Here is a 13354-nt window from a genome sequence, read left to right on the forward strand (position 1 = left end):
TTATAGAATGATATAAACAATTGCAAAGTTGTCACTAAAAATACAAATAATAATTTAATTTTTAATAATTTTAATACATTCAAGCATTCAACATCATAATACGATAACCAGCAACTATATTAGCTATATGTTGATTGGACGTAGGTATAGGTACTACCGAAAAAATAAATACAAATGAAAATTCAATAAGCTTAGATTAAACAAATAGATTATAGGTAAATTTTGAAAATTTATTGAATAAAAATAATTTGACCATTATAGATCTTGTGGCTTGTAATACAGTATTCTTATAATAATTATTATAGTGGTGTGTATATTATACTTATGTTTGTGAATAGTTAGTCATTATTATAGGTCCTGCGAAAAGAAATGATTACTATATTCACTCGTTTGCGAAACTGTACTTTGTCGAATATTCATCTTGGGTTATGAGGCTTTAATATACATTACAAGGTTAGGTTATTCTCGCCCATCATACTGTCCCATATTCAATGAATTTAAAAATCTTAATTGTAATGTATAAAACAATATTATAACCATTATATAACTCTGGTCACACGGCATTGTCAGCGTTTAAATTTAGGATCAGCCAAGCCTTCAGCTGAAAAACTTAAAAACGTTGAGCTTTTTAGACTTTCAGTCTATGTATTATTGTATAATTTCTTAGAAATAACTTAAGCCCTGTAGCACATAATGTACTGAAAAAGGATTTCATCATTAGCTGGAAAATACCTAGAAACACTTTTAGAAAAATAGAAAAAATACATCCTCATGCCTATCATCAAGCTATCTACTACTTGCATCACTATAATTATATTGTTGTCAGTGTTATCTCATTACGATACATTAACTTAACACTTATTATGATGCATTAAATTGTAAATAAATCATTTAATAAATTATAAAAAATAAATAAAAGTTATTATATCTATGAATTTAACAGTTCTCAGTTTAACTATATATGTTATATGTATATAAGTGTTGCATATAAGTAAATAATGAGTAATAATTATTGATCAAAAAAACTTCCTAAAATATATGCCATTAACTAATAATGTTTTATACAGACAAAAATATAACAGCTGTCAAGGTTCATACTCCATGCCACTCTTCGCGGTCTTCTTGTTGGCCACCCCTAATCCATAAGTGCGTAGGTACTAAATTGTCTATTTCTCCATTTGGATAATCAGCCAAAAAATAATAATAATGATACCCGTGACAATAAAACAGTCCTCGCGCATAACCATTTACGTATTTTATAGATAGATATACATAATATATTATGGATAATTTATACACACGGAAACCGTTAATAATGCGAGCGCTCACGACCCCGCCGGGAAATCATGTGCGTAGTTATTCTAAATATTAAAATTTTATGTGTCTATACCAACTTACTTACTATAGACATATTCGTATATGTCGTATAAACGGAAATAAAAATTACAAGTCACTAAACGCCATGAAAATCACTCAAATTATTTTCCGTTCGTGATTATATGGGTTCGATCACGCCAAACGGGAGTTAAATCGACGATGAACCGACGATATACATACCGCACGTTATATATAAACGTATTATATATATAATATTGGTATAGTGGTTATACGAATACGAGTTTTATACTTTTATTATAGTTTTATGGGATTCGTGCTAACGTTCTGCGCGATGCTAATATATTATTATACAGGTACATGCTGGCATGTTGTAGCAATATACTATGTATCGTTATCGGGGTTACCTTAGGGTTAAAAGGCTTAGAGTATCAGCAATTCAATTTTTTGTTTCTACAACCGTTTCAGAAAATTAGTACCCAGTTAATAGTTAATACATAATTATGTGTGGAACAAAATTAAAAAAACTGTTATCAAAATATTAGACTGCTGTGCACCAAAACATAAAAATATTAATTTTGAGAGCGAGGGGGTGTAGGATTTTTAGATTCAATCATTTATAAAATAACTGAATATTTATAAATTTGATTATGGGAAAAAATCATGTTTGTAAACTGAAATATTAAGTATAATGAAAATGAGAAAAATATTTGTTTTATTACAATCATTTTGGATTTTAGTTCATGAAAATTTTTCTTGTCTTTGCTAGTGTTGAATTTTTTTTATTACCATTTAGATTATTTTCAACAACTAAGCAGAGCTTAAGTACGAGTAATATAGTTTTTTATTTGCAGCAGGTATCTACTCATTTAGAGAAATATTAAAAAAAAGAATAAATTAAACATTTTTGATTTTTAGGTTTCGTGTCCAAAAAATTATTTAATTTTTCATTGAATTAAGTAGATTCAATTACGATTATTATGTATTCGTATGAGGAGTGAAAGAGAGTCGAGGAATGGATTTTTAGACGATTATATTGGTTTAATAATTATTATATCGACATTAGTTACCTGTAAACATAATAAGTATAATGCGTATCATATTCAAATGTACCCTGTATATAGGTATATCGTATATATGTTTGTATAATTGTATTGTATATGTTATAGATTATAAGAGTGATAGTATCACTTACGATTTGGCTGACTGACTTACTTTACGAGGGTAAATAATATGTATAGGTCGGTATTATACGCAATTTAGTCAATATAGGTAGGTATATAATTTGACGTAGCAACTGAAGTGGCTAAATATGGCGAACAAATTGAAAAATATATACGAGTCTGTGAAAAAAATATTTCTAGATAAAAGAAAAATATAAAAAAGTAATTTGTTCGATACAATATCGCGACGAAACTAATACTCGAATTTTATATTATCTTCTTCACTCTGCAGAAAATTGTAAAATCAATATTGTACGTTTAGTCGCCGAGCTACCCAAGTGTTGGCATCGAATTATATGTGTGTGTGTTTATATATAATATACAGTTCTGCGTGTCTATACTACGATATTGTATCATTTGAGTTTATATTTATAGGTCGTAGTCAAAGTAGAATAAAATTTATTTTATAAAATATTTAAAAATGTGTATCTAATAATTAATATACTCTAAGCAGTAGCCAATAGGCAATCTAGAAATCATGAACCAAGCAAATTGCTTATTCGATGACTGATTCAATTCTATATCAATTTCATTTATCCCAATCCGTTAGCTATTAATTGTCATTATTAAAAACAGTTTAAATAAAAAATATTATACATTACAAGGTAACTTGTATTTTTCTACAAATACAGTAAACAAACAATAAATAGAACCAGCGCCTATATAGATGTGTATAATTATTTTAATTATTAATTAACAAGTGTTGTAGATGTCGATAAGGGGAAAATGTTCAAAATCGTACACAGTTTTATAAATGATTGGTGATAGGGCAATAACCAAATAGGATATATTATACGTACATAGTTTTTATATACCTATATATATTTTTACACAATATTATCGATAATTATTAATTCCCATCATAACAAAAAATAAGTCATTTAATGTAAATTCAAAAAAACATCTAGTATTAGATTTATGGGTTCTATTATATCTTATCAAATATTTTAATAAACAATAATTTAATACTGAAGTATATATTTTTCTATATTCGTTATCTCCTGCAGACGTATGCTTATAAACGCATGTGTCGCCGGAATGCGTTTATTTAAACTTTATACGATAATATGAAAATATAATATACGATTTCTTGTTATTTTTTACAACGATTGGATGTCACGATCGTGAATAATATTAGAATATAACATTGTCACAAAAACCATTTCCCAAACACGTTATCGTTAAAGTGCCGGACTATGCGTTTATTATGCGTGCCGAACACGGCAGCTAATGGATGGGTATTGAAAAACACGTTTAGCAGAAAAAAAATTATGACAGATAAAATGCGAATCGTGTCATAGCGAAAATAAAATCAATTATTGTCTAATAAAATGTTAAATTATATTTCTCGCGTTTAGAGGTGAAAATCAGAAACCCTAAACCGTCGATAAATTACCGAGACGAATGGATGGTATTATGTAGGTATATGCACTAAAGTAAACTGTAGAGAGCTTCGACAATATTACATATTATTATACGTTAAAAATTAATTTCAATTTACTGTGAACCTTTCTATACGAAGTATAGACTATAGACTTCACAATTGCTAGGTATTAGTAATACACAGTACAAATAGAAATAGTATTATTTAGCAGGTAAGTATGTATGTACGTTCAATACAATCGGTTTTAATTTATCAGAAATATCAATACAGTTTTATGCGAATTAATATAATTAATTAATTCAACAGTAAATAAATAAAAAAATAAAACACTCGGATATACAACGAAATTTACAGTAGAAAAATTACGTTTTAAATGTTTAGCAAGAAAATAGTTATAATTTAATCAGGAAAACTTTGTAACTATTATAATATTGAGAGTTAAATAGGTAAATATCAAACTATGTATTTTTATAGCAAAACATTTTCTACCAATTTAGTTTATAAATTATTATAGTAAATATTATTTTAAGAAATAGATGATTTTCAAGTAAATATTTGAAAACTAGACGGTTATTAATTATTTAATAAAGAGGATATTATTATATTTAAATAAGTTCTAAACTTTCATATACGATGGTGCATTATTATAATAATAAATTGTTCTCACTTACCCAATACTTGAAACGGTTGTAGAAAACGACGTCGACTCCATTCAATAATGTGTGCTGCGAATAATCATTATAATATTTTAAGTTATAACCACAGATTTAAAATAAAAAATACAACTCTAATTTCACATTACCAATTTTTTTCAATTAAAACTCGGGCCGTGTAACTGAAAATACAACATAATTCGTATGTCTTATAATCATTACGTTATACTCATCGATCGTCGTTATCTTCTGTCACACGCATAGGCCCGGTCGAGTAGTACTAAATACGTATTGTACGTTGTGCCGAGTTTATCTCGCCTTATCGATAAAAAATATTATATATAGAACACTATTATTAACAAATAATAGAAAAATAAAAATGATGTACACGAACGGACGTTTTTTTATGTCTACGAGACGTATGAAAATATTATATTTATAAAAGCATTATACAACAACGATAAAATATGGCCCGTCGCGGTCTGATGATATATTATATTATAACGGCGGCGGCAGCATCATATTATATTTTGAAAATTTTGTCACTTTTTTAAATCTCTTCGCCGGCCTCGCCGTCGCCCTCGGTCGAGTCCATGCCCACTTCCTCGTAGTCCTTCTCGAGCGCCGCCAAGTCCTCCCTGGCCTCGGAAAACTCGCCCTCCTCCATGCCCTCGCCGACGTACCAGTGGACGAACGCGCGTTTCGCGTACATCAGGTCGAACTTGTGGTCGAGCCGGGCCCACGCCTCGGCGATGGCCGTCGTGTTGGACAGCATGCACACCGCCCGCTGCACCTTGGCCAGATCGCCGCCCGGCACCACGGTCGGCGGCTGGTAGTTGATGCCCACCTTGAACCCGGTCGGGCACCAGTCGACGAACACGATGGTCCGCTTGGTCTTGATGGTGGCGATGGCCGCGTTCACGTCCTTGGGCACGACGTCGCCGCGGTACAGCATGCAGCAGGCCATGTACTTGCCGTGCCGCGGGTCGCACTTGACCATCTGGTTGGCCGGTTCGAAGCACGCGTTCGTGATTTCGGCCACGGACAGCTGCTCGTGGTACGCCTTCTCGGCCGATATGACCGGCGCGTACGTGGCCAGCGGGAAGTGGATGCGCGGGTACGGCACCAGGTTCGTCTGGAACTCGGTCAGGTCGACGTTCAGCGCGCCGTCGAACCGCAGCGACGCCGTGATGGACGACACGATCTGCCCGATCAGCCGGTTGAGGTTCGTGTACGTGGGCCGCTCGATGTCCAGGTTCCGGCGGCAGATGTCGTAGATGGCCTCGTTGTCCACCATGAACGCGCAGTCCGAGTGCTCGAGCGTCGTGTGCGTGGTCAGCACCGAGTTGTACGGTTCCACGACGGCCGTCGATACCTGCGCAACGATATCGCGATATTATATTGTAACACCACAGGGTGTACATAATAATACGATGGTGTGATTAAGAGGGACGCGGTGTGAACGTTTTGATAACAAAGGGCGATAGTCAAATTTCGAAAATTTATCAAACATTTTTCTCGTGTTGTACCTATATGATTAATGAGAGAAGGCGCTCATACTGCAAGGATGAGCAAATTAATAGAAAAAAAATGATTAAAATTACAAATTACTAATTATTATTTAATTGAATTACTATTACAATTAACAATTACATCAAAAATATATTTTATTAGTTATTAATATCATTATAAAAAAGTGTATAAAAAACATTAGAAAAATATATATAAAAAAAAATTAGATAATTCAGGAATTTTGATTAATTTTTTAAAAAATAAGTTTTTCAGATTGTTCGTCAGGCAACCGAGAACAAGTAGGCGTCATTATAAAGCAAATGAAAATAATCTCTCTACCGGTGCTGACAAACAAAGATATATATATAAAACTTTTAGTATCGGTATCGAATGTTTGATATAACTTATGTTGCAATATAAATAATTTATAAATATTTTTAAAAAATATTTATTTAAAAAATTACAAATTTATAAAAAAAATCGGTATTCTACGTTAATTTAATTTATTTGATTCGATTTAATAGCTGCGTCCGAATTGAATGCCAAAAAAAAGAATTGTCCGAATTGCATGCGATTTCTTAAAGGGGTCTGTCCGAATTGCATGCTATCTCATAAAGGGGTTTGTCCGAATTGCATGCCGTGTATCAGCAATAGCTTATTTATTATACACTTGTTATACTAGGTATAACTTAAACTTTTTTTTGAACTTTTCTAATTTATGTTTAATTGATGTTTTAAAACAAGTGCAATGTGATATATAAACATAAAAATGGGTTGTTCAAATTTAAATAATAGACGTCTATAGAAATATTGGAAAAATATTAAGAAAAATTTTTTAAGTTCAGTAATAACGCAATTTCAAAATAATGAAATTAGTAGAATTTCATTTGTAGAAAAGTTAGTTAATATTGTGTTACCTACATCCAAATAAATTTTATATTATTATTATAATTATTTATTTCAAAAATTTGACCAAATTGTATATTATTATTGTAATTATTTATTTAAAATATATTCACTTTATTATACTAAACTACTAAATGTAAAAAAGCCCATTCTTACAGTGGAAAAGTAAGTTAAATTAGTAAAGTTCAAAAGAAAGTTCAAGTTATACCTAATATAATAAGTGTATAGTAAACAAACTATTGCTGATACCTGATAATCTGATGGCATGCAATCGGAAATCCCAATTTATGTTTTTTTTTTGGCATGCAATTCGGATGCACGCGATTTAATTCATCCAATTATATTCATTGTTGTTTTTTCGAAAGAATTGGATACAACATACACTTGGAGATTGTGGTTACATTACAAATTATAATCTCCCGTCAATAGCTTTATCAGTTATCTCTTATCTATAATCACTCCTAATATCAATAGAAGCTGATAGAATAAAATTTCCCAATTCCAATATAATAGTTTTAATAGGTACAAATAAAAACTGTATACTTAAGTATGAAAAAGTGAAATATTTACGAAATATGTAAATATTAGTGAAATATTTAAAAATATGTATTTACATCAAAATATGTGAAAATATGTTAAATAAAAAAAGTCTTATTTTATTCAGGGTGTCAAAAAATGTGTTTATTTTAAAATCAGAATTGAAAAATTTGTATTCAATAAAATTATGTACTTACAAAAAATTCGCGCCCTATAATAATTACCAATTACAAATTACATCAATATTTTTATAAACAATTACCTACCAATTACAAATTACTTAAGTAATTGAACTACTGTAATTAAAAAGTGCTCTACCCTGCGCTCATGTATCAAAAACACCACTAATGATAAATTATGCAGTTTCGAGTGCAATATTATTGTTTTATGATATAGCACCAAAATATACATATCAATATAATTTTATATAGGAATATTATACGGCGAGTAAAACGACTTTAGAAAAATACAAAATGTATCGATATTTTTGCAATCAATCAAAAAATATTACGATAAATACACACGAGGGCTATTATAAAGGTGATTAGTACTCACTTGTGGCGCTGGGTAAATGGCAAACTCCAGTTTGCTCTTCTTTCCGTAATCGGTGCTGAGACGTTCCATGAGCAGTGACGCGAAACCGGAACCGGTGCCGCCACCGAACGAGTGGAATATCAAAAACCCTTGAAGCCCGGTGCACTGATCGGCTAACTTCCTGATCCGGTCCAGAACTAAGTCGACGATCTCTTTGCCGATCGTATAATGGCCGCGGGCATAGTTGTTGGCCGCGTCTTCCTTGCCAGTAATCAGTTGCTCCGGGTGGAACAGTTGTCGGTACGTTCCAGTTCTCACTTCGTCTACACAAAAGTATAATAATATTATTATTATATTATACACTACACAAAAAAACCAAAAAGTCTAAATACACTTTTTTTTATTTTAATTAACAATTAAAACGTATTATTATTAATTTTAATTATTTATTATTATATATGTATTATTTTTTTTTTTTATTTTATATTATATATTTTAATTTTTTCTATCCTATTTACAATATTAGATATATAAAAGTTACGTGTAATAATTAAACTTGAATCATATTTTTTTTTCACATTACAAATTAATTATTTTTAAATTTTGTCTATACTAATATTAATATTTGAATGTTAAAAATAAAAATAATATGGAAAATGTATTACTAATTACACGCAAAATGCAGTTAACTAATATAATGTGTAAAAATATACACTATGTAATTTATGATACTAATTTCTCCAGTTATTTTTCGCGAATACAACAACCTACTATAAACTATTTAACATTTTATTTTGCTCAATACTATAAAAAATAAAAACCCGTCAAATATACGGAAGCGTTGAGATAAAAAAAATGTATACACTTACCAACAACAGTCGGTTCGAGGTCTATGAAAACGGCCCGAGGGACGTGTTTGCCCGCACCGGTTTCGCTGAAAAACGTGTTGAAACTGTCATCTCCGCTGCCCACAGACTTGTCGGATGGCATCTGTCCGTCCGGTTGGATTCCATGCTCCAGACAGTAAAGTTCCCAACACGCGTTTCCGATCTGAACGCCAGCTTGACCTACGTGTACGGATATACATTCACGCTGGAAAAAAAAAACGAATTATATTAATACAATATAATATAATATCAAATATATTAATTATATAATGCCGTTCTACGCGATTCGTTTGGGGTTTTCAAGTCGATCGCAGTACTTGATTAAGGTATGTGTCGTGAAAACGAAACGATTTGACGACAAAACGGTGGGCACACGATCGTCATTTAACAATATTATACGATGCAATTACTGTGTAATAATAATATTATAGCCGAGCCCTTTCACACGACGGCGCGGCAGTCGACGGGTTTGCGTTACCATTACCGCGGCAACCACCACTGCCGTCGACCATTAAATTTAACGATGAGTACATCTACCAGTTAGTATATAATTAAGTACCTATACTGCGCCATGTTAAAATATTATGTCTATATTAATTAATCAAATTAGAATGATAGTGTTTTGTGCTTACCATGATTGAAATAAATTTTTGGAACGAAACAACTAAATTAATAATACAGAAACGATTGCGAGATTAATGAAAACGCGTTACTCGAAACCAAAACGCAATTAAACAAAAACGGTTGTCAAGGAAATACAACGATTTTAAAAACATACTATAAATTAATTATTATTAACACAGCCAGTAATGTTATATGGAGTTAATTTATATTTGTGATAATTTAAAACGCATGCCGTTATATCACGAGAATATGACATTTTTAAATATTACTTAAATGCACAATTGTCAAATCCTAGTGGTACGGTCATATTTTATTTTGGCGTATACGTCATAATCCATAATAATTAAGTATTATTATTGTACAAATTTGTAGAGCTTAATAAATTAATAAAGCGTTTGATAGATATTGAAATGCTTGAGAAATTAATTGTATAATATTATGTATCAATAATATTAATGATTATTTATTGACGTAAAAAAATAAAAGATATTTGTTCATAAGAACGACATTTTCAATGAAAATTTTTTTTAGTAAACATTAAATATAATTTGATAATAATATTGATTATCAATTAAAAACAGTAGAAAAAAATTAATCGAATTAAGACGAGAACATTAAAATAACACAAAAATATATTTTTTTTTATTATCTCACAAATTATTAGGTCATAACCGCTAAATTAATGACAAATTTTAGTGTATATTGAAATTTAAAAAAGTAATTGAATTGTAAGTTTACTTGATAAATTTATTTTATTTCAATACAGAACGGAATTTCAGAGGGTGTTGATATTATTTAATAAAATCTATCGAGATTTAATTATTTAATTCTTAAAAGATAACCATGGTTATAACTTATATTGAAAAATAAATATTAATTTATATTTTATACTAGTTTATAGTAAAATCAATTAAATTTACTAAGAAAAAAATAATTTGGTACATTAAAATAATACTTTTTTAGTAAACGATTGCGCGAATAAAATCATGAAAAATATTATTAAAAAAAAGTACCAAATCAAATCAAGTGAAAATTAATATATTTGAATTGATTGTGTAATATGTAAACGTATAAAACCGTAAAAAACATATAATTTATTTTTACAACCATATTAAAACATTTTACTAATTATCTATATTTAAAAACATTGAAGTCATTAATCTTCCTAAATCAGTTACATCTAAATTAATTTTAGGTAATTCATTTATAAATTGTAATTAAAAGATTATCGAAGTACAAAAAATCAAATAGCATTAATCAAATAACTAATATAGATAAAAATTATATTATAATTTTACTTTATAAAAATGTTATATTTTAAAATAATATATTACTTAAAACAGCTATTATTTAATTTTTCATTTATTCGATAAAAATATAATAATATAGTAGTAATAATATTATAACAATATAGAGCCGTTTTAGATACTTAACAAAATTGAAAGTTTTAAATAAAACATAAAGTAATTGATACGCATATTTTTTTCTCCAAATATGTTTAGCATTATTAATTCAATAATTTAATTATACATATTAAGCGTGAAAAAAAATTAAATTGTGTTTAGTGTAAAATGATTATGTTTAAATATTTATTTTAAATGTAAACGTTATATTGAAATTACAATACCAAGACAAAGTTAATAAATAATTATAGAAAAAATATACGTAAATCGACAGTAAAACTTAGTAAAAAAAATGTTTAGCAGACAGCGGTAGTCATAAGAATTAAATACGATTTGTTAAAAAATCCGTTATTATAAAAGAATAAATTGGGTACTCACCATTTTGTTAGATTTTTTTTAAAGACAGGTACAAAAATAAAATTATTATAGGAAAACAAAAAAGCATGAACTGTAAAAAGTTGTAACGAAAAAAATTTAATTAAATAGAATATATAAATGTCCCGGAAACATGTGTTGTCGTTACAACGTTTGTAGAAATAATGAATTTCGTTTCCAAACGACGGACGGTCGCTAGACGGCCGTTGTTGAGAGAAAATTCTATTGTCTTCTATAGCAACGCGGTCACGCTCAACGATGGATATGACAGATTTTAATATTTCAAATATTATCAAGGAATATTTATATCACTGCTCACTACAACGACGCTGTATTATTTTCACACCGCCAATAATAAATTTACAAAATTCCGACGATTGGACGATAGCGTTTTTTTACACTTGCTAGTGACGTAATCACAATTTTGCGAATTTTGCGGTGGGCTGATAATTTGTTATAAAGGGGACGTACTAGATTCCCTGGTGAGTTTGATGCCGTGTTACACTGTGCAATATATTATATAAATATTATATATATTATATATATATCATTTTACAGCAACTTTTATACAAATTACACTTATACACGCATAGAACAATATAAGTATTTAAACATTTTTCCTAACATTTTAGGAAGGCCTTTTTAGTCCGTTTATAGTTTATACTACTGTTATAATACACAATATTGCAGGTTAATAGATCCCAAACGCAAGTAGTAAAATAAATGCAGTAATTTACGTTTTCAATCATAATTTTGATACGTATGGATCCTCTACAGTCTACATTATATTATTTTGTAGCCAAACTAATGTGGTTGCGTTATCTTATATCACTATAGCAAAATATTTTTATCGTCTGTTAATTTCTTTAAACGTATTCTTAAACCATTTTATTATAAGATTTAAATCATAACTTTACGATGCTTTAGCGTGCAATGTGCACAATACTCTACCATACAAGTATTTAAATTAATTTAATTTTAACTCCTACAGACATTATTATTTTAATTTATTTAGATATTGTTTCTATTAATTTAAAAACATCATATACTTCTTCAATTTTAAAATGTATTGTTAAGTCGTTGATTTATTTATTTTGGATGCTAAGCGGAATATATTAGCTTTACAGTTTTTATTAATGAATGTATATATTTTTAAATTTATTTAATTAATATTTGCGTCTGAATTTTTTTTCTATACAAAATTTTTTTCAATCTTCAACGTTTAGTAATTAGTTGGTACTTTGTAGAGTTCAACAGCAAAAAGCATTAAAATTAAATACAAAATCATATAATATAATAAATATTCTTTTAGTCTTTAGATTTTTGAACAATAAAAATATCACACATTTTTGTACAACATTTTTCTTTTTTTTTTTTATGAAATTGCAGTATATTCTGGTATGAGGCCATGGGGGATGTAATCTGTGTAAAACAGACTTGCTTATAGTATGAAATATATATCGATACAAGTTTTATTATCATAAAACATTATTCGAACAGTACTATATTATACAAGCATGATGGACTAATGTCTATAAGATTATAAGTACCTATACTGTCAATTCCGATTATTTCACATTATATTTAAACGAAATGTACCAATACTATAAACTGCCACTGCGGCATCGTTTCATTTAAATATCATTTATAAAACGTTGCGCCACAATTTTACTATAATAGGTATACTAATACATGTGTTTTATACACGTATAAATACTTTTATCAACTACCTACCTACCTACCTGTAAAATTATTCATTCGTTTAATACGACATGATTATATAATTATGTATCTATGATAATTTATACACCTGTCATATTATATATTGTGTGATACAGCAAAATACGTGGTTTGTATAATATAAAAAAATATGTCGTTATTATCGAAATGACAGTTTATAAGTGGACTGTCGCAGTAGGTAGTATCTACTCTATGTTCGTTGCAAAAATAATGTAAATTGATTTGAAAAGGAAATTAACAT

At 29.1% G+C, this 13354-nt stretch overlaps 1 protein-coding gene across 2 annotated transcripts; it reads right to left on the reverse strand.

The window, feature by feature from the left end:
• Positions 1–4984: 4984 nt before the first annotated feature.
• LOC114127052 (tubulin alpha-1 chain-like) lies at positions 4985–11543 on the reverse strand. Of its 2 annotated transcripts, none has more exons than XM_027991150.2 (4): positions 9604–9716; positions 8954–9176; positions 8106–8407; positions 4985–5970 (listed from the first exon to the last, which is right to left on the reverse strand). In XM_027991150.2, the coding sequence occupies exons 1-4, from the start codon at positions 9604–9606 to the stop codon at positions 5146–5148; spliced, it is 1353 nt and encodes a 450-aa protein (XP_027846951.2). In that variant the 5' UTR covers positions 9607–9716; the 3' UTR covers positions 4985–5145. The 2 variants fall into 2 exon arrangements, with proteins under 2 accessions (XP_027846951.2, XP_027846950.2); XM_027991149.2 differs by lacking the exon at positions 9604–9716 and adding an exon at positions 11377–11543 and having other exon boundaries at positions 4986–5970.
• Between the last annotated feature and the right edge of the window lie 1811 nt (positions 11544–13354).

The sequence above is a fragment of the Aphis gossypii genome, chromosome X (genome assembly GCF_020184175.1).
Source record: "Aphis gossypii isolate Hap1 chromosome X, ASM2018417v2, whole genome shotgun sequence".
Taxonomy (NCBI): domain Eukaryota; kingdom Metazoa; phylum Arthropoda; class Insecta; order Hemiptera; family Aphididae; genus Aphis; species Aphis gossypii.